At 37.7% G+C, this 22,071-nt stretch overlaps 2 protein-coding genes across 2 annotated transcripts; both read left to right on the forward strand.

Annotated features, from left to right (window-relative positions):
- Positions 1-286: 286 nt before the first annotated feature.
- LOC121515360 (serine/threonine-protein kinase pim-3-like) lies at positions 287-7,218 on the forward strand. Its single transcript, XM_041796075.1, has 6 exons — positions 287-559; positions 1,399-1,508; positions 2,815-2,865; positions 4,899-5,262; positions 6,389-6,565; positions 6,732-7,218. The coding sequence occupies exons 1-6, from the start codon at positions 481-483 to the stop codon at positions 6,926-6,928; spliced, it is 978 nt and encodes a 325-aa protein (XP_041652009.1). The 5' UTR covers positions 287-480; the 3' UTR covers positions 6,929-7,218.
- A 4,558-nt stretch (positions 7,219-11,776) lies between these two features.
- On the forward strand, positions 11,777-20,584 carry ftsj1 (FtsJ RNA 2'-O-methyltransferase 1). The gene is made up of 11 exons (XM_041795834.1): positions 11,777-11,828; positions 12,639-12,767; positions 12,954-13,023; positions 13,956-14,067; positions 14,220-14,298; positions 14,395-14,447; positions 14,527-14,580; positions 17,005-17,107; positions 17,204-17,287; positions 17,440-17,543; positions 19,908-20,584. The coding sequence occupies exons 2-11, from the start codon at positions 12,647-12,649 to the stop codon at positions 20,079-20,081; spliced, it is 954 nt and encodes a 317-aa protein (XP_041651768.1). The 5' UTR covers positions 11,777-11,828; positions 12,639-12,646; the 3' UTR covers positions 20,082-20,584.
- The last annotated feature ends 1,487 nt before the right edge of the window (positions 20,585-22,071 follow it).

The following is a 22,071-nucleotide window of genomic DNA, read 5'->3' on the forward strand; positions in this document are numbered from 1 at the left end:
GGGCCGCATCTCTCCCGTAGTGACCCTCCTTAAATCCCTTCGCCTGTCCTACTACATGAAAGTAGTCCACCCGTTTTTTTTCTTAAATAATGGGCTTGCTTTACGATATACTGTTTTAAAGCAACACAAATCGATACACATCGGTCCAAGACTACTTATCTAGGCCTGTCATCTCGTGTGAGAAGTGAATTTGTTGTAGCGCAACTTAACGATCAGACTGGCGGAAGGATCCATGTCGTGTTTGTAAATATTGGCAGCGGTGGAGCAGGAGGCAGAGTGGCGCGCTTCTCGGGATGCAGCAGGGACTATTCGTCTGCTCCACGACACAAATGACCGAACTACCGATGGATTTTTCTCATGCTTCTGTCCTTTTTCGCTCTTGAGAACAGTTGAGGACTATTTTTTTTTTCATTTGGATTTGTAACATCATTTCTTTCTCGGCGTGTTCACATTTTTTTTTTAGCAAGAATCTCGAGCAGCATGCTGCTTTCCAAGCTGGACTCCTTGTCTCATATTTCATCCAGCATGGACCTGCCGGCGAAGCTGCATCTTCAGCAAGGTAGGTAACGCACGATGTTAACGGCATTTCACCGTCTTCCGTGACCCGTTTGATTTGGTGACCTGATTATTTTATCCTTACCTAACCCCAGTCGGTACGCATCATCAAAAACCTGCAAGCTAGGTCATGTCAGGTCACGAAATAGCACGGGTAACAAAATGCAGCGTAACACGTCATTTCAAGGGTAACGTAACAGTGTAACCGTTAGGATATGATTAAACGTGTCTTTTTCCGCTTAGGGCATTACCATTAGTCCTAATTATTTTAAGATAATCTCAGTATCTTTAAAAAGCTAAAAATCGCTTGTTAGTTATTTTTAATCGGAAAAAATCATCCTTATTGATACATTTTCATATGTTTTACCGCATTGCCTCTAGATAACAGGGTAGAATGCCATTTTAAACGTCAGGTTTAGTGCCAAAATGCATAATTTGTCGTTATAAATACTATATCTTTATAATATATTAAAGGTCAATGTTTATTTGGGCTTTTCAGTTGTAAAATTGAGCTTTTCAAGGGGATAAAGATGCTATTGTGCGTCCACCATTTTTAAACGGCTCACGCAGGAACAACGGGGGTCATCTGAGGACATTTTGGCGATGTGACCGCGTGGATTCTTTGTCTTTTGACTTTATCGTTGCTAATTAATAATTTATATTACATACATATGTTACATAAAAAAGGCGACGAGTACAAAAAAACAGCATAGGATCAAAAATTCATCGGCAGAGACAGAGGTTCTTATTTAAACGAGGGGTTAATTTTTGGCGCAATACTGCTGCAGAGCCTCACCGTCTTAAACCAACGGATATTTTAACAGATTTCTCATTGTTTTACAGCTAAATCGGAGAAGCAGTCGTTTGAAAAGCTCTACCGGCTGGGATCGGTGCTTGGCAGCGGAGGATTTGGCACAGTTTACTCGGCGGTTCGCCTCGCCGACGGGCTACCGGTAAGAGCGGGGAGACGCTTTGTTTTGATCCCGGTCTGACCGGCACATGGCGGCGGCCCTGAGAGTCAAGTGAAAAGGAGGAAGCTGTTGTTTCCTGTTCTTTACTACAAAATAAAAGCCTCAATTTATAATGGATGAAGTAGTTAACTAATTTTACACATTACGTGTTTTTGTAATTAGTTATTCCAATATTTGTATTATTTTTAGAAGTAGTAAATAGTTTGATTTTACATTGATAACGATCATGTTAAAGTTGCATGGTAGAGTTTTAATTATTTAAAGGTACTGTTTTCACTTGGTTTAATTACAATCCTGTTGATGATGCAGTTCTAATGTATTCACAGTCTTGATAAAATCAAGGTTTCTGGTGTGTTTCATTCCTTAAAAACTACTAATTTCCACATTTATTATATGAAGCTTATGATTTACTTTACCTTGTTTGCAGTCTTTGAAGATGGTTAAATACTTTGTTTAAACAAGCTGCCATTTTCAATATGTGCTTTGCATCAATGCTGAACAAATCTATGTACAAAACCTGCCACAAAAGTATCAATTTATCACATTTAATAATGACGAATTTAAATTGTCAATCTGCATGTATAAAACTTAGCTTTTGAGAGTCTTTTTTCACCTAAAATGGGATTTCACACCATCTTGATGTAGTCAGATAAATCACTGGATATCAGTAATCAACAATAACTGCATTGTTGTTTATTGTTGATTTATAATAATAATAGTAATACTTTTATTTATAAGTGCCTTTCAAAGCACTTCGGGTTAAGTAGAACCATATTTCAAACACTTTTTAAAACACAGAACAGCTGATGGACATAGAAGCTGTTAATATGCACTCTTCATATTAAAATCACATTTGACTTTTAAAATTATTGCATATTCATCGCTTTGTGTGCTTTTATTTGGAAGGCAGTGTGTTTTTTTCTCCACTTCCTGTTTTATTTGTGTCAGCTGGCGAGCTTGACACATCTCAGTGCTGTCTGGCATGTGGTCTTTGTTTTCACAAAGACCTTATGGTCTATGGAGCTTTGGTGTCCTCTTTGTTGTGAAAGAGAGATCACATTTGTTAAACTTACGGAGCGGGACACGATTTCTTAATTTTTTAGGTTCTCACCTTTTTGTACACAATTTGTGGGGAAATCCTGTTAATTTGTCAATAAAAACATTTAGAGGCTGGTCATCAAACAAAGGACTGTTTCAAATGAAGGGCATGACTTTCCCTAGCCCAAATAGAGTGTTATTTATTATTTATGGGGACTGTTTGTTCATGGTGTTTTATGTTTTCATGCAGGTGGCAGTGAAGCATGTGTGCAGGGAGAGAGTAACTGAGTGGGGCTCTCTGGTGAGTTTACCCTTATGTTAAAACACAATATTTACCTTGATAAATTTTAACTTGTTAAACACTAAAGACAGCTCAAATGGACTTTTTAGTAGTGCTGTATGATGTGTTCATAATGTGCTGTTGCGAATATACCAGACAATATCACAGTACAAATGGTTTCATGCGTCTGCTTGCTGTGTTGTCAAGGAAAATGCTGAGAATAATAATTCTGAAGTGTGTTTTCTGTAACTCAAAACATACAAATAATAAGTAGTATAAAATACAAGAGAAAACCTGAAGTTTTTGAACTACTACTGTCAAATTAGCTCAACATTTTCCAAAAAATCTTTTTGTGTGTTTTGAAAATGAAGGGCATTCAACAAAGTGGAATAGTTGCACATTTTTGAAGGCCCGTCTGCGTTGGGCATTTTTGATAACCTTTCAGGTACTGCTTAATAAAAAGTTATTTTCTTGTGGTTATGAACTTGCACAGCCTGATGTACATTAATTTTACAGAACTACTTCATAATTTCCTCCTTTCTCAGTTAAATTAAACACAGAGCTGGGTTACTGGTCATACTACAGCATACATACAGAGTTTAAAAGAGACCTTGTGTGTTTTTAAGGCATTTCTAAAACAAAACACATTGGAAATCAAGGAAAAGAACAAGACCATGCCTGTTTTAGACTCTTAAAGCAATTTCAAAATAACTCTTCTTTTGTCATGATAAACTTGTCAAGCTTTGATATTTCTCCCTTGCTTGAAATCTCTTACATAATGAAGATAATTTTCCTTTTTGTTTGATCATTTTTTTCTTTTTGCTCTGGTCAGTTATTTTGTCTGTAAAATACAGTGACGTTCCAAACTAAACTCTATATATTTGCCCAATAATCCCACAAAATTCATATATATCAATCAGTTTTTATTTGTATAGCTCCAATTTATAACCAAAGTAATCTCAAGATACTTCTCCAAGAGGGCAGCTATGGGTTACACCAACTGTGCGTAAGTTCAAACGTAGCCTAGTTTGAACATAAGTTCTTACTTACAACGGCATTTACGCTCTCCTAACATTTAAGGTGTTGAACCAGCAGAAATAGTTTCAACGTAGGCGTAAGTATAACTTAAATCTTACACCTAACCCCTACTAGGTGTAAAGTCCTCTGTAGAATATGGCTGTCATAGTGATAGCTCTTAAAGACATGATAACCCGGAGGGTGACGAGGAGTTGAGGATTTTACCAGAGTCAGCACTGTGTTCTCCTAACCTTGCAAAGCAGATGGATACGCCCATTTCCTTGTTTCTCACTGGCGAATCAAATCCATCTGGTGTATCAGGTTAGCTTTCTCCATGATCAATAACAGTTGTTTTCCGTGAGCGGAGATCATTTTCGCGGTCCACTGTTATATTATCTTATACTGGCTCTAGGTTTAGGCTGTAAGCTTCACAATACTCACATATGGAAAATGCCTTGTCATGTTTCATCCACACTGGATGCTGTTTGATGATTAACAGCAGTTAGCAAACGTTTATTTTAGCCGTTAGCATCTGTAGCAAACACAAGGTTTAAAAATGCTTTTCAGTGATTGGTTAAAGTAAGAAAATATGTCATATCTGCAACAATATTTTGGTTAGTTTGGACGTAAATCTCTACTAATTAAGATCAACCTTACATTTCTGTGGTGCAACTGAACAATGACACAACTTAAGTTAGGACTTTACTAGTTTCAACGTAGGGTTTAGTTTGGACCATGTTATATTACCTAAAGAGACCCAGAGTTGATTCATCATAAGCTCAGCTCTAAGAAACACTTGGCAAAAGATTCTGTAAAAGGGGAATTGTAATATTTTCGATCCTGAAAATGATAGAGGTTGTATTGTTGTAAAACATGGGATAAAAAGTGTCCATTTAAACAAATAAAGCATTGTGGGAACTGTCCGGTTTAATAAAGAGATCAAAAGTTTAGCCTGTAGCTGATCCAAGAAAATGTTTTTATTAGAATAACTTTATTGACAGAAAAGTGACACATCTACATTTTCTTTCTGCACTCAGAGCGGCTCTGTGGTCCCTCTGGAGATCGTCCTGTTGAAGAAGGTGGGTGGGGCGTTTGGCGGCGTGGTGCGGCTGTTGGACTGGTGGGAGCGTGTGGACGGCTGGCTGCTGGTGATGGAGCGGCTGGAACAAGGGCAGGACCTGTTCGACTACATCACAGAACGTGGCCCCCTGGACGAGGCGGCGGCGTGCGGCTTCTTCCTTCAGGTGCTGGAGGCCGTGCGTCATTGTTACACATGTGGCGTCGTCCACAGAGACATCAAAGACGAGAACCTGCTGGTGGACCTGAGGACAGGAAATATCAAACTCATCGACTTCGGCTCAGGAGCGCTCCTTAAAGAGACGGCCTACACAGAGTTTGATGGTAAGTCTAAAAAATCCAGCAAATCCATAGCTACAAAGAGTTTGTTTTCATTGTTTCTCTGGGTTTTAAGGTTGGACAGTAAATTTACAGAAAAATGGAGCTAAAATTAGAGCTTATGCTTTTTTTACTGCTAAGTTTGGTGTAAGACTCATTGTAAGCAAACACTTTCTCTTGTGCTTGAACATGAAAACAGATCAGACTTTGTCCTACAGGGGATTTGATTCAGCTTGGCATGGAATTGATCAGATTGATATCAGCTGATACTGATATTAAACCAATGCATCCGTGCATCCCTAAAAACTTCAAGGTGTGCACAAAGTTTTGATGAATTACAACCAAAATCATGACGTTCTTTCATGTTGCATGAAGACAGATGAGCAGCGTCATTGTTTCTGAGAGTGTCCCCCATAACAGTAGCCACTGCTTATCAGTGTATCTGCAACACTTAAAAAGTAAAAAAAATTGATAAATGAATTTGGCAAAAATTAAGACTTTTAATAAGTCTTAAATGCAAGACCACAAGGTCTTAAATTTTGTGGCAGTTTTCAATTATTATGCTCCTCTAAAGAGGTTGTAGGCTAGATTCTGCTTTTGTTTTTATATTTACTAGTCTTAAGTACAAGTGAGAATCTGATGCCGCTCCACCACATCAGACGTCGGTTTGCACCCTTGTTAATGTCTGGCTAGATGAGCTTTAAGTGCATCTTTAAAGCTCCCCTGTGTCCCTAGCTATCAAGCCACCTGTGATAGTGACGTGTGCATGTACATGAGAGGAAAATACAAGAAGTGGTTGAATGAGAAGATATTTGAGCTGGGGCTGATGCTTTTTAGTATTTTACAGGATTTTTCAAATATAGGGCAGCTTTGCAGTGAAACTTTTTGAATGTAAATTTAGAGGATCTTGAAAAAGGTCTTAAAGTATTCAATAGGATGTCAGACTTTCTGTATAAATCCTGCTTGTTTGATTGCTCGATGACAGTTTGTCAACCCGTTTCCCCACCACTGTATGGACTCATTCAATGTCTGTGCCTCTTTCATGATAAACCCAGCGTTCTTCTGAGCCATATCACTGTTGTGTGTAGTGAAATATACGAAATAACTAAAGTCTGCTCTCTCTTCTCTGCAGGTACACGGGTTTATAGTCCTCCTGAGTGGATCCGCCTCCGTCGGTACCATGGTCGCTCAGCCACTGTCTGGTCTCTTGGCGTGTTGCTGTATGACATGGTATGTGGGGACATCCCCTTCGAACAGGATGAAGAGATCTTGAGAGGACGGGTCTGCTACAGACAGAAAATCTCCACAGGTAAGAACTAGGATTGAGATTGATTTTCAAGAACTGTTTGATTTAAATCTCCAGCGAAGAGAAGACGCCACACCTTTCAGACTAAAGTCATGTGATATGAATGGGGAGGTTTCTTTTAGTTTCTTTGATTCACACTGTTGGGGTTCTGTTCATGTTTACATCACAGAATGCCAGCATCTGATTGGCTGGTGCCTCAGCCAGCAGCCGTCTGACCGGCCAACGCTGGAGCAGATCCTCCTCCACCCATGGGTGACGGGCAACAACGAGCAGAACACGGACAACAACGACATTACGCTCCGTGCCATCACAGCAGACTCCTCTGCCTCCTCGTCTCCCTCTCTCCCCAGCCAGCAGAGCGTCTGATTGGTCAAATGGAGGTTTCCAGAGGGCAGGGCATGGACTTGATTGACAGCTCTCCTCTGGCAGTGTTTCATAATTTTCTTGGGACTGTTTTTCGTCTCGAGACGCGTTTTGGAGCGAGTAGCTCTTATAGAGCCTCATCACTTGTTTCCTGCCTCAGTGTGCCTTTAGTTTGAATTTCTCTGTGGGTGAAGCATTGCCATGGCAACAAAACCTCATATCAGGGCTTGTTAAGGGTTGTCTCATACCACGTTTTAAACCTTGTAACGATCCTAGTAAAACTTGATACAGTATTGATACCTGTTTCTATACCATGTCAACATTGACCCGGCGGTGGGTGATTTCTTAGTTCAGATTACCAAAAATGCAGGCAAACTCCTTCTTACTGAGTTTCATGAACACATTAGGAATGCACTGATACTGACATGTTGCCAATCTCATGGTTCTGCTCTCCGTGTTTGTAAAAGATACAAAATGAAGTCTTACATTTGCAGTTTTTTGAGATGCCTAGATGTCTTGCAAAAGCATCATCCATATTTTAATTTGAATGGAGCATAGCTGCTCTCTTTTACTCTTGCAGCTTCTGCCTAAAAATCAGACTGAAGTTCTGCAGTTTTTTTTTTTTTTAAGTTCTGCTACTTTTTGTATACTTTCAATCATTAAGCCCTGTTCAGACCATGAATTTGCAAATGGACCAGTTGAAGCTTGCACGAGGCAGCTCAGGCCTGAAAGCCTGAGTTGCATCACTGCAACAAGTGGAGAAGGCGTGTTACTTCTTTAGCATTGCCTTTCTGTGCTTCAGTTTCCACTAATGCTTTTCTCCCGTGATGTAGCTTCGTAAAAGGTTGTTCTGTGGTATAATCGAGGACGGTGATAGTGAGTTACCAGCCATTGTTGCAGTTCAGCTTTTGTCAAAAAACCCCCCTAAAACAAAAACAAGGGGATAAACATTTCAAAGCCATCATTGGCGCCTCAGTGGAATGAAAGATCTCATGCAAAACCCGACTGTTGTGACCGGCTGACTGTTTGCAGCTTTGCTGCTGGCATTATAAATGGCTTCCAAGGTGCTTATTGGCTGTTGAAATGCATGACATGCCTTATGTTTCTAAAACCAGCTGTTGGTGACTCTAAAAAGGGAATCACAGACAACATCGTAGCTGCAACATCTCAGTTCATACAACTTGAAGTGCTCCCTACATCATCCTAGAATGGCCTTGTGGTGCAAATCTTAAATCCCGAACAGGGCTTTGGGAAAAGGGGCGATAACATATGATATCAAGAATGTTGGCAAACCAGAGCTTGTTCAGTGTGAAGATAATTTTCCCATTTTTGGGGTGAATTCAAGGTTGAGTGACATGTTTTCCCCAAAACACAGTTTAAAACCACATAGATGCCCATTTTGATCTGCAGAACATAAAGCATGGTATCAAAAAAGAATCTAGGTGTATCAATACTTTTCACAAGCCAATTTGGCTTTAGGGTACCTTTTATTCTCATTTAGTAGATTAGCTTAAAACTTAGATCCCACAACATTCAAGTGCATATTAAATCCAACGTAAAGCAATCAATGGTTTCCAATGCACACTTTGCATTTGTGCAAAGTATTAGGGCCATTTCTGGCTGCAGCTATTGATTAAACCTCAACTAAAAACTTAGTCCTCTCTGTGGCTATCATTAAAATAACAGTTTGTGTTGCTTTAAAACTTTGAAAAGTATCAAATATCAAAAACTATGATCACCCCGCATAAGGTTCATGAACAACTTTTTGCATGATGATGAACATGTTCATTTGTCTAGATGGGATGGTCACAAGTTGTCTCAGCTAGTTTCTTATAAACATGATTTTATTTGGGGAACTGCCTGATTGAAAAAGAGATGTACATTCATTCTTTTGTGTGTTTTTTAAGGAAATGCAGTTAGTACTGTAACCGTTTATAATGACACATTTTTTGTAGTTACTTGAACAATTGCCAAAAAGATCAACAAGCTTGAGTTTAAAAAAAAGTCCTGAGGGACCATCTCCACTGTCACACACCTCTTCTTGTAATAAAACCTCCCTCATGGCATTGTGGGATACTTGAAACAATCTACACTCATAACACTACAGTCACACCTCTCTGGAGTCTGCTTCAGCACACTAAACCTGAGTCTCTGCTTGAATACCAAAACCTTGTTTTCTTTACAAATAACAGTTTTCTTGACCAAACAAAACTGATAAAACAAAACAAAAAAAAAATGTATTGCCAGTCTTCTGACGGCTCTCTCTTCTCATTGGTGCTACTGATGACTCTTTTCAAGGGGAAATGGAAGTTTTTGTTCTCTCCTCAAATATGGCTGCTCATTCTTGGAAATGTTTGGATATCTGAATGCATATAGTATCTAAGAGTTAGTACTGAAACCAAAAGGTTTGAACAACTCAACCAGTTCCCCGACTTCAACAACTATCTCATCTTTGTCTTGACACGACTCAAAACTGAAGACGAGCCGACCTGCTCTCTCAGCAGTCTGTTTTTTTTTTACAAAACATTTTGAGTTCAGGCAGCCTTTAAAAATCTCTAGGGTTGCACAGACAGTACTGTTTCTGTCCCCCTTAGTTTATTTTGTGTCTCACCAGTTTCTCTGAATTGTCTTGAAAATGCGTCCTCCAACTGTCTCCTTTCTGTCCATGTCTTGGAGTTTAAATGCACGTTCAATGCAACTATTCTTTTATATGTGTTTTATATATGTTTGTAGATTTTATACGTAACGTTTTATTTATTTTGTGGAGAAATTCCTCCAGTATTTATTTAAAAGGATGTTTTTTTCTTTGAACAAGATTGGGAAAAGGTCCAGAGTTTAATGCTGGGTTTGAATTTTTACTCAGTTTTCATTTTCAGATCATATGTTTCATTTTTGGTGTTCTATATAATTCTACAAGTAAAAGTATTTTTTCATGGAAGAATTCAAATTAAAGTTTGTGTATATAAACCGATTGTCTGTGTGGTGTCTGCTTTTTAGACTTTGTACAAACCATACCTTAAAACAGGGGTTCTCAACCTTTTCAGCCCACAACCCCCAAAATAAAGGTGATAGAGATCAGGGACCCCCACTGTACCTGAAGGTGGCTGAACACAGCCATGCACAATTAAGAATAATCATGAACAGACAAGGCTGCCCATTAGGGGGGTTAAATGGGTGTGCTTTCTGGGGCCCCATGGAGGTCAGCAAAACAATGGTCCACTGTAAAGCTAAGCTGCGATATCTATATAATTAACCTGAAAAATAACCACTCCTATCAAAGAAACATATCTTTTTTAATCATTTATGTAGTAAATAGCTTTCTTAAAAAATGTAAATCCCTTTTGTTTTAAAAAAAAAATTAAAATGGGTTAAAAATTGCAAAAATGGGTTAATAATGGCAAAAAAATGGTGGAAAAGGAGGTGTAAATGGATCTTAAAAGAAGAAATAGGTTAGAAGTGGCAAAATGAGATTAAAATTGCAAAACAAACTAAAAAAGGCAATAATGGGCATAAATAGTGGTAAAAGGGAGTTAAAAAGTGGCTGAAAAGGCTTCAAATGGGCAAAAATGGGTTGAAATCTGTTCGAAATGGGATGAAAAAATGGATGTAAACTGGCAAAAAAGTGTTAACTGAGAAAGAAAAAAAGGCAGTGAAATGTATTTAAAATTTGGCCAAAAAAAAAGTGGTGAACTGGGGTTAAAAGTGGGAATAGTGGGGAAGAATTGGTTTAGAAAGTGCAAAAACAGGAAGAAAAAAGTGGTGGAAAGAGTTTGAAATGGCAAAAATACATTTTTACCTTGGCCAGGAAAAAAATGATGAAAATGGGTTGAAATTTGGCTAGGTTTGTGTAAAGTGGCAACAGTGTAATTTTAAGTTTGTTTTTTTTTTTTTTTTAAGGAAACTTCAGAGTAGCGGTTGAATGACCAATAAATGCCAAGTTTCCAAATGAACTGTATTAGGGCTTTGTATGCTTACACTGAGGGACAGGATGTAGGGTAGTACTGGAAGAGAGAAGATGCCACATCAGATTTGAACTTGGACCTTCTAGTTTTGGCTTTTAGCATTTGTTTTTATCCCCCCACCAAATATATACTTAAATAAGAATAAAAGTGCTGATTTTTAAAAGTGCTCCAAAAAGTAAACTTAAATAAAAAGCTACTCAGTTACAGTAATTTGGGTTAATGTCATTAGTTACTTTTGCTCTGTGGCCCCAAATGATCAAATCACCATCCATGTCTTAAATAATGGTTTTAATTTATTTCATCACATAAACGCACTGATACATGAAAATCTTGAGAGATAAATAGTTATGAAAAGTATTTTACCCTGACATATGGATTTTTAGAGGCAAATTGTGCTCCATAAAAAAGGGGTAGCTGATCTGAAAAAGGTCCTTACATAGTTTTCTAGTGAATAATGTTTAAAATCGATCACTAAAGGGAAAAACGAATCCCAGAATAAACGGCTAACATTAAACCCACTTATCCATATGTACGTGTAGTTCTGAAAGATATGGAAAATACCTTTTTCTGTTTGTAAATAATGTTTTTTTACCCTGTAAATCCAGTTCTCTGTCATTTTTCCCTGAGGGTGTTGCTGCACGTTGCGGCTATTGTGTTTCGACAGCGACATCGTGTGGCCATTTTGTGGTAATGCAATCCACCTCCTGTTAGCAACTTTTGGCCTACTCGTTGCTAAAACACAATAAAAATCGTTTGTCAAACCATACGCATTTTTTGTAGCCCATGCCGAGATATTTTGAGTATTAAAGTGGAATAAATACATTTCTATCATAATTTGTCGACCTTTAAGCTGCGTTGGAAATCTCATTTTGAACAGGCGCTTCGGGGACAGCTGTAGAGAGGGGTCCTTCCACCGTCAACACCAGAGAAGCACGCTAGCAGTATGTATATCATCTTCTTAATGGTGCAAATACGATACCAAGTGTTTTTCAAACGTTATTTTTAAATATTAATATCTTTATATTCAACATTGAGACATACACCGACCTTACGTTTAAAAAGAAGCTCATACAGCCAGGATATGTAGTGTTTCGATGCCGTTTAGATTTTATTCAGGACGAGGTCAATTGCTCCAGTTTGACAACAATCAAAATTTAAATAAATACATTTTATATTCACAAAAATAACCTTTTAATTTGACTGACATAAAATAAACCAAATATTCTATTTTCCAGTTAAATTCTATCGTTATTTGTCTTTATTATACTGTCATTCACTGGGTACAAATATTGATTGTCCAAAGAGTAGGATGCTTGAATAGCTGTGTTAACAATGCTTTGCTCTGTTTAACAGCACTCGGGGAATATTTCTAAAAGAATCAAAATTTTCATAGGGGGGCTAAGAATTTGATCCTCATCTGTATGTTGGAACAAACACAGTAGCTAAACGTCCTGTTTAGGCCTAAGTCTGGTAATTACAAAGAATATAAAAGAGATTTACAATAACAGGACAATTCTCTGAGTGGTCCACAAGTAAGGATTTGGGGAAAAATACATTCATCCAAACAAAACTGAACTCATTTTATACATTTTAGATGATACACTCATGCACAATAAGCAAGGTAAAAAAAATAATAAAAAACTGTTAGTCGTCTGAAAAAAAGAAACAAAAGAATAATATTCAGCTGTTGAAAAGCAGGAAACACCAAAAGTTTCAATGCACCCTGTTTCTGTTTCTGTGTTTTCCCTCAGACGTCAGGATGGGTCGCTCCTCCAAAGACAAGCGGGACATTTACTACCGTCTAGCTAAAGAGGAGGGGTGGAGGGCACGGAGCGCCTTCAAGCTGCTGCAGCTGGATGAAGAGTTCAACCTGTTCACAGGTGAGAGGAAGAAGTGACACCTGAAACAAGGCACTGTTTACACCCATTGATGGGTTATTAGGCAGTGAGCTACATCTTTAAACTCTTCTGGGCTTGCTTGTCTGCATTTACTTCCTTGTCTTATCTACTGACTCTTAAATGTGGGATTTGTCAAAAGTTGGTAATAAGAGCTTCTTTCTCTCTCAGGTGTGAACAGAGCCGTGGATCTATGTGCGGCTCCTGGCAGCTGGAGTCAGGTCCTCAGTCGGAAACTCAGGTTTTTGCTTCATTTTCTAATTCACTGTATTTTTACAAAGATGATCTTTGTATTATTTTTTTTTAAATTTGTGCATCGTAACATGGTAAATTCAGAGTAAAAAAAAACTGTTTTCTTGTGGTTTGAGATCTGTTTTAGTTCCAGGTGTTGTGTTTAAAGTTGGAGTTGCACCAACTGTGACAACCAGAGTCAATACTGAGGTTTAAAATGACAGTTTAGTTGAATTGGATGTTAAATCAATTATTTCTTTTGGTGTACAATTCCATAAAGCTAGGGATGCATGGTGTTAGATTTTTGATATCTGATATGCCAGTATTCACGGATTAATTTTTGCAAATATCAGTACCCATATTTGTATTCCAGATGTAGAACTTCAGTTGTTTAGGCAATTTAATGTATAAGACTGAACAATGAAACAAACGTGAGTCCTCAAAACACACCTTAAAGTTCAAAGAATGAGGATGAACAAAGAAAGAGACCTCACTTTAGCCTGTTGGTCCAGTCTAAAGCGCCACAAATGTATTAGTAAATATGGCCAAAATTTACAGTCAATAAATGCTGATTTTCACAGGCTTAGTCTGGCAGAAACGTTGATATCTGCTGATGCTGATAATTACCTTTTAAAGCTACTATCTTTCAATGATCATATCAGTCTAATAATTTCATGCATCGCTATTTAATGCCAATAATTTCTCTCATATTTGACCGTAAAAATATTTAAGTTTATCTGATGGGTGATCAACTAAAGCCTCAGCTGTCATATTTTCTAGTCCGCAGCATTAAACTGATTGCACAACAGATCAAAACTAGCCACTGACATCGGTTCGTTGCAGACGGGCTGATGTCCGAGATCAAGGCTGATTCCAGCCAGTACCAATGTTGAATCTAAAACCAATGGTTCCCCAGTGTTACTGTACTGTTTTTCCTCTCAGAGGGCGGGAGGAGAAGGGTGAGAAGAGTGAGGAGGTGAAGATTGTAGCAGTGGACCTGCAGGCCATGGCACCTCTGCCAGGAGTCACTCAGATCCAAGGAGACATCACCAAGGTGAGGACATGATGAAGACTCCTGCAGCTCAGATTCCTCTCTACTGCATACTAAACAAATAATCTTGTATTTGTGGTAGATTTTATTCTCCTCCAAAGAAGAAATACTGCGCTATGTAAAAGTGACCTGTATCATCCTTCTCCTCCTCTCAGGTGTCGACAGCTCAGGAGATCATCCGTCACTTTGAGGGTCAGCCGGCTGACCTGGTGGTGTGTGACGGAGCTCCAGACGGTGAGACATCATCTCCTATCCTGATTTTCTTTCTAGACTCCTGTAAATAACTTTGTGTTCAGCTGTAGGGGGTAATTTCCTGTTCTGTCTCCATAGTAACCGGTCTACATGATGTGGACGAGTACATCCAGGCTCAGCTCCTATTGGCTGTGAGTAAAGCGAGGTGGGGGAGGGTGCTTTTAGCCGTCTGTTGCTGATGTCATGATGACCACTGTTTGTCTCTTTCAGGCTCTGAACATCACAACACATGTCCTGAAACCTGGAGGGACATTTGTGGCCAAAGTGAGTCCAACTTTTATTCATCAGATCATTTATTTAACATTTTAATTATCTGCACCCTGGTTATTTTAAATGTGTCATATAAATAAAGTTTATTTGAATTATATTAAAAACGTCATGTCCTTGTACTTTGGTAAGGTAAGGCTAAATAATTTATAGAGCATCGTCCATACATAATAAAATTAATACAAAATAAAGCTAAAATATAAAAACATATTTAAAAAAAGATAATAAAATAATAGAACAAATAAAATGATAAATATAGTATTAATACGTTAAAAATAAATAAAGATATGTAAATAAGATCATAAGAGAAGAATGAAAATTATAATTGCAGCTAAAAATGCTTTTCATAAAAGAATGGATAACCCATATCAAATAAAAGATCAAAACAAATACTATATAACAATACAAATGTGTTAAAATATCAAGATTACAGCAATCAGCATTTCTTTAGATTAAATGTAAAGCTATATAGGTTCTTTACAGATGATGTCACCACCAAACAGGCCATGTTTTCAGCTGTTTATGACTATGCCAAATGTTTAAAGTGCATAAAAATGTTCTTAATTCCTAAGCTACCTTTGTGCCCTGAAAGTAGTGACTTATTCAGACAAAAATAAAAAGTTGGATTGATTGGATTGGATTTGTTTTACACATTCATCTGGAAAACCACTCATAGACAGCGTTTGGGAAAGGGCAGAACCTTTGAGAAAAAACTTAGAAAGTGATTGGATGAATGTTCTGTCTGTCACATCTCTACGGGCCAATCAGAGCAACAAAACACGTGATGTATCATGACATGTCAGTACACGACTTTTGTCATTTTTGAAAAGAATACGACTCAATGCTGTTCTTTGTTCTTCTTATAACAAAGGAATGTCGTCAAGTTCTGATAAAACTGGCGCTTTGGCAGCATCCACGCCAATGTCTTCAACCATAATTGCACCGGCCTCTTGTTGCTGCTTGCTTACATCACGACTCTGCCGCACCCAAAAGTACTGCCCCTCAACGCTGATTGGTCCTGTCACTTTCTAACCAGGCCCAAATGGTTCAGATGGGAGCTTAGCAAGATGGATTCACCAGTGAGAAACACGGAAACGGGCATATCCATCTGCTTTGCAAGGTTACAATAAAACAGCAGCAGGCAGAAATTAAAAAAGCCTCCATCTGAAGCCTGGAAGAGCAGTGTCACACAACTCTTGTCTGTGGTCTGTTTCCATAAAGCGGTCCAGTTTGGTTCAGTACAGTTTTGTCATGGTTTAGTTCACTGAACTCTGATCTTGCCCGTGTTTCTTCGACTGGTGTCCACTCAGCTTTGCTTGTAGTGATGGGAAATCTGTCTCTTTCAAGAGACCAGCTCAGCAGAGCTCCCAAACAACTCTTCATTTGTCACCAGTTTGTCTTCTTAAATGTGGATTAAACCACAAAGGATGGAGGAAAGGAAACTGGCATTCAAACAGGAGCTAGCTAGCTAGGTTTAGCAGTACAGGCTCATTTGGGAATGGCACATCACTTATTTGGTTGCCTTACAAGGTTTATTCATTTGATAATATATCACTTTTTCAATTAAAGGCAATTTTTAGACAAAATGAGCCTTTTTTTACATGTTAAAGGGGTTCAGCTAACCTCTTAGCTCAGGACAAGATTCTTGTCTCCCTTCCTCTGGATAGACACTAGACGCTAGAAGGTTTGCAGACTAAGTAAACTGTGATTATTTATCCCCTCCACTCCAGGTAAATCAGTTAAACTGTGGTAAGAAATCAGTGTTCTGTGAAGTGTATGGATCATACTCAACGTATGTTGAAATTCTCCAGGACAGTTACAGTTTACAGTACTAACGCTCCTGTCCATCGCTTTTTGTCTTCCAATGAACATTTGGGATCACATGATTACAAACAACCTTTAATAGAAATGCAGTCTCATAAAACGAAAATAAAAAATACTTTAACATAAGAAAAATTGTGGAAATTATAACAAAAACAAAATTTAGAAGAATTGGAAAAATTCTTGAAAGTGAATTGCTGTTGACTTGTGTCCTCACTGTGTGCTCAATATTATCCTTTATTCAGTGAAAAATCACCAAGGTCTGTAGAGAGAATGATGAGTGTGATGCTCTTCTGACAGTTGAGCTATTTTCATCCGATTAAGATGCGCTGGGCTACGTTGGTTTTGTTTTGAAAACGAGTGGCAGTGGGTAAAAATGGCAGTGGAGGCAGACCCGTATTCTTCTAGTATCAAATCTTAAATAAGATTAACCTGATGCTAAACAACCCAAAGATTATACTTCGTCTCAATACAGATCGACTACTTAGATTATGGAGCATTTTTGTTCATCATTCAGTAGGATAAGAGGGGTCTGATTTGTGATTCAGTTTCTGTCAGGTCATGCCACATTTTAACCCCATCCTCGTCTTTGTGTTTCAGATCTTCCGAGGTAAAGACGTGACTCTGCTCTACTCTCAACTAAAGATCTTCTTCAGTGGTGTGACCTGCGCCAAGCCTCGCAGCAGCAGGAACTCCAGCATTGGTGAGTAAATACCAACAAGCGTCCAGATCAGTACTTCTGAGCTTTAGATGTTTTTGTGTACTCATGACTTAATTTTCCTCTCGTGTCTGTCTGCAGAGGCCTTTGTGGTGTGTCAGAATTACTCTCCACCTGAAGGTTACGTCCCCAACATGTCCAACCCTCTACTAGATCATTCCTACGGTAACTGCACCACTCTAGATGAAATAAGCTTTTTTCACTTTTACCTGTTAGACATTTTTTACAAAATAGTGAAACAGTGAGAACACAGAAGTTTGTAATTTTAGTTTAAAAAGCTGTATTGTCTGAGTACAGATTCTGATCTCTGTCTTCAGATGTGGATTTTAACCAGTTGGAGGGTCCAAACCGTGTCATTGTTCCCTTCCTGGCGTGTGGAGACCTCAGCGCCTTCGACTCAGACAGAACCTATCCTCTACAGGTGAGCAGAGCCAGGTTTATTGTTTCTGCTCTCTACTGAGACAAATAAAGCAATGTTTTCCAGGCTCCTGTTACAGTTTGTTGTTGTCGGGCTTCATTCATTTTCACCTCGAGGCCCTGTTTACATTTTGCAGTAATTATGCATTCTGGGCACAAAAAGTGTCTTCACTTTAGTGCTGTGTCCACATTATACATTTACAAGATGTCTTCAGTGACAGCCTGATGTCAGAATTCACTTGCCCACCTCTTTAGCACACAAAAGCCCATATGTCATGTCTGTGTCTCTCTCCCTGTGGCTTATATCCCTGCATGCTTTGTGCAGTAAAGCCTTTGCCGGCAAGAATGAATCGGGGGAAATCGACCTCTGAGCTATGAGGCTACGGTATTTTCTAACAGCTTAACAGGGGCAATCTGTAATGCATGCCATCATGCATTGTATGTAGACCACCAAACACATCACATCTGGATGAAAGCATCACATAGTCCGCAGTCTTAGTTTCAGATGTCTAAATGATTGCTGCACATGTTGAGGTGCATCTGCATAAATCATTAAGGGTTACTACTAGGTTTCCAAATACCCTAAACAGATAAAATCCCTATTAATGCATTGTCTACCAATGTCTGAGGCTGATTCTAAAGTTTATTTTCTTTAATTATGTGATTTTACTCATTGAGAAACCTTTAACGGACAGATTCTAACTCAGATTTAAATGGAAAAAATAGAAGATACTGAATGCAATATATTTTGATATGTCTTAATAGGATTTTATCATGCTTATGGTTTAGATGTCAAATGCCAAAATAAATTAGGACCATAGTCATGCATGAAATCCTTTATTTCAGCTTTTGCACTCAGAATATGTTTATGAGAAATTGTTTTTCCTTCAAATGTCTTTATCAGTAAGGCCACCTCAGAGCTCACCTAGCATTTATTATGTTCTCAATATTTACTTAAAAAAACCTAGTGCTACACTTTAATAAAGCTGCATAGCAGGTGTCTTCAACTACATTTGTACAAGGGCTAGCTTTTCATTTATGGATGGGGGCCAGACTTTCATATAAACTTAAATTAAGAGACATTTTGGTCTAATTAGCATATATTTAGATATTTTATTTTATTTCAGATATATGCCATTTTAGCCTCTAGAAGTAAGATCAGTCTCTGTACCGTAGCCAGCCACAAGGGGGCAGTGGAGATATTTTTAGCATAATGCATCAAGGCTGTTTTGTTTCAATTACTGAATTTGGTGCTAATGTGGTGTGCTGATTGAAGAAATGGGTCTTTAGTTTTGATTCTCATGCAGGAAAATGCTTGAGGTTGAAAGAAAACCATGGTTTTAATCAAGAATTAACTGTAAATATAGCTTATCATGCATCATATTTGTTTACAAGGGGTGACAGGTGGATTTCTCTAAATTGGACAAAACATTTAACCATTCTGGAGAATTTTTATCAGTCTCAAATGTTTTTTTTAGACAGCTGATGGGGATTTTAAAAAGATTCCTCACATGCATCAACCTATTTTTTTCCTCTGTATAATTCTGAATTTAATAATGTTCTTGGGGCTGGATTACAAAATGTGGGGGGCCTGATGTGGCAGTGGGGCGGTCAGTTGATGATCACTGCTCTATAGTGTGCTATTTTGATCCTTTTTTTGTTATGTTTATGTTGTATTTTTAAGTTTATTTAATAATTATAAATTCATGATATCTGTTTTATTTGGACATGCAATCTAAGGACAAATTTCTGCAACTGCATGCAAATATAGACATAAAACATTTGATACTATATTCTAACAAATGGGGAAATCAGAAATGCAAGCAGGGTTAATTATTCTAGTCATATGGTTATCAGTTTTAAGTGTAAATCAATAGACAGTCAAGTAGAGTATACATCTTTGTAACCTAACAATTAAGGGCTTTTCTAATTAAGTTATATTTTAGAGATCTCTAGTTGGATCTCCAGTTGCCAAAAACCTTCATGTCAATTGATAATGATGATAAAAGAATAATTTTATTTGTATTGCTTTTTTTATTAAACAAGTTTGAACGTGCTTTACGGTTACAGTCATATTTAATAGGGGAAACTAGTGAAAAAGAGATACACAAATAGAAAAAATAATATTGCATACAAATAGAAGCAGTAAAAGAGGTTAATAAGACCCAGAAATTGATTAACACATATGCCAAGACAAACCTTGTAAAGCAAAACAACAAATCCAATGGCAAAGAAAAAGCCAGCTGTTAAGATTGTAAGCATGGTGTGTTCAGAGAAAAACAGATAACTTAAAGCTTAAGAAATTCTTCTCTGTTCAAACTCAATCTTACTGCTTGTGTGAATTCCTGTATTTGTTTTCTTTCCTTAGCTGGAAGAGGGTAAACAGTATCAGTACACCCCACCAACCCAGCCCCCCATACGCCCTCCGTACCAGCAGGCCTGCCACCTCCGCAAAAACAACCTGCTGTCCAGAGAGGACGCTCCGTCTGGACATCCCAGTCAGAGTCAAGATGAGGCAGAGCAAAAGACTGAGTCCACCTGATCGCTCACTGATTTTTACTTTAGAAAAACACCAACAGGCTTAAGAGAGTTCTCATGAAGAAATATCTTTTAGGAAAGACTTTTCTGCCTGTCTTACAGGAAGATTTGGGTCCAGGATGATTGTCATGATACCAGAATTTTAACTTTGGTACTATTCTAGTACAACAAGGTTATCAATATTTTTCTAATACCACAGCAACAAAAATGCAAGTCCCAGGTTAAAAATCTGACTTTTTTTAAACTTTTGTAATACTCTACACTATCAATCATTAAAATAATGAAGCATCTACTGATTTAGGGAAAGTGGTATTGTTAAGTTTCTCTTTTAAGTGTTCATCATAAGACAGTGGATACAAAGCATTTTCACAATCACAAGAGTATATTTTATTGTTTTTTTTTGTTTGTTTGTTTTTTTTTCTATTAACAGGGGCTATTTTGTGATGGGTCCATCACCAGTCAGACTTTTAGTGTTGTTAATGTATTAAATTTGATAATAAAAGTAAACTGTTGGAAGGAAAAAATGACAGTGATGTGCTGGAATTCATATAACTATAGTCCTATTCAGACTGTTAAAAGTGTGATACTTACACCCTTTTTTTTGTGTCAGCATTAGAAAGTAACAGCTGGTATGAATGTTGTGCTTTGAGTTTACACACTGCACTCTGTTGCACTTCTGCTATTCTGTAACTCACTGTGAAATGACACCAGTTTTGCAATGTTGCAGCAAGATATGAATGCATGAAGGTATCAGGAAAGCAAAGTTTACAGAAACTGTTACAGAAATGTATGCTTTAAAGGGCGTAAAGCGTGGCATAACATTTGTTACAATTCTGCCATCAAGTGTATTTGCTGACTTCAGTAGTTACATTGGAGTCATCCACCACTGACCTTAAAATCCAGTGTGTAAGACAAATTAATACCTAGCTTTTTCACCAAAAAAGAAGGTTCTGTCCTACATAGCAACGAGACCACCATACCAGAATAAAACACTGAGACATGCACCAACATAACAGCAAGTGCAGCTACCTCCAACAGACTGACTAAAATGGACTAAAATGTTTAGTTTTGTGAACTAAAACTTTAAAAATGATTAAAATGTCACTAATACTTAAAGGATTTAAAGCTAACAACTGGGACTACATGGCTGGGGGTCTGTTCTTCACAAAAAACACTATAGGCCAAGAACTCAACCACCACACTGTAGCAAGCAGGATTACAAACACCACATGTAAACCGACGATACTAAAAGAGCTACACAGCTGCACTAACACTTAAAGTTGTGAACTTATTTGAATCCAGTGGAAAAAATCACACAAGAAGACTAAGATTTTTTTCTCTCTGTGATCCCCCTAAACGGGCTGCATCCTATATCCCAGTGTAACTTATTTTAGATTTTAGGGTGCATGTTTTCTTTGGTAAATTTGGCTTTGAATATGTAGAATTTTAATCAATTTGACAACCAGATATTGCAATGTTATTTTAACCAACAGAGGGTGCTGTCTCCCTTTGTCTATTTTAGAAAAGGTTAAATGTTAACTACATTTTGCTGCTACATTTGATTGCTTGCCTGGCCATCCAACCAATTAGTTATTATAGCAGCTTTTACTACTATTAAGATAAAACATATAAATTCAAACTCTGCACAACATCAGTAGTTAAAGAAACAAGAATTAAAGGTACACAAAAAATAAATTTTATTTTATAGAGTCATTAGCACAATACATGTTTAAAACAATGCTTTATTTGTTATTCTTTGTGATTTAATTACACTTTTTTTCTAACAGAGTCATTTTAGTGACTTAAATCACTGTTTTAACAGTAGACGAAAGTGATTACTATTTTCATGCTTTTTAAACTCATCTTATTAGTGTTTTTGGTAGTTTTCATTATAATTGTCATGCATAAATTATATTCTTGTCTTGTATCACCCGTTTTCCAATTCTATTACTCAGATTATCGGCAAGATTGTGTTATCTTTTCCTCTACGAAAA

This window comes from Cheilinus undulatus, linkage group 9, assembly GCF_018320785.1.
Source record: "Cheilinus undulatus linkage group 9, ASM1832078v1, whole genome shotgun sequence".
Classification (NCBI taxonomy): Eukaryota; Metazoa; Chordata; class Actinopteri; order Labriformes; family Labridae; genus Cheilinus; species Cheilinus undulatus.

Bases quoted from the DNA above. Each gene is read 5' to 3' on its own strand.
- LOC121515360 (XM_041796075.1), top strand. From the start codon at position 481: ATGCTGCTTTCCAAGCTGGACTCCTTGTCTCATATTTCATCCAGCATG. The intron at 5,263-6,388 runs GTAAGTCTAAAA...TCTTCTCTGCAG, and splicing joins GGCCTACACAGAGTTTGATG to GTACACGGGTTTATAGTCCT. The intron at 6,566-6,731 runs GTAAGAACTAGG...TTTACATCACAG, and splicing joins CAGACAGAAAATCTCCACAG to AATGCCAGCATCTGATTGGC.
- ftsj1 (XM_041795834.1), top strand. From the start codon at position 12,647: ATGGGTCGCTCCTCCAAAGACAAGCGGGACATTTACTACCGTCTAGCT. The intron at 17,108-17,203 runs GTGAGTAAATAC...GTCTGTCTGCAG, and splicing joins CAGCAGGAACTCCAGCATTG to AGGCCTTTGTGGTGTGTCAG. The intron at 17,544-19,907 runs GTGAGCAGAGCC...TTCTTTCCTTAG, and splicing joins ACAGAACCTATCCTCTACAG to CTGGAAGAGGGTAAACAGTA.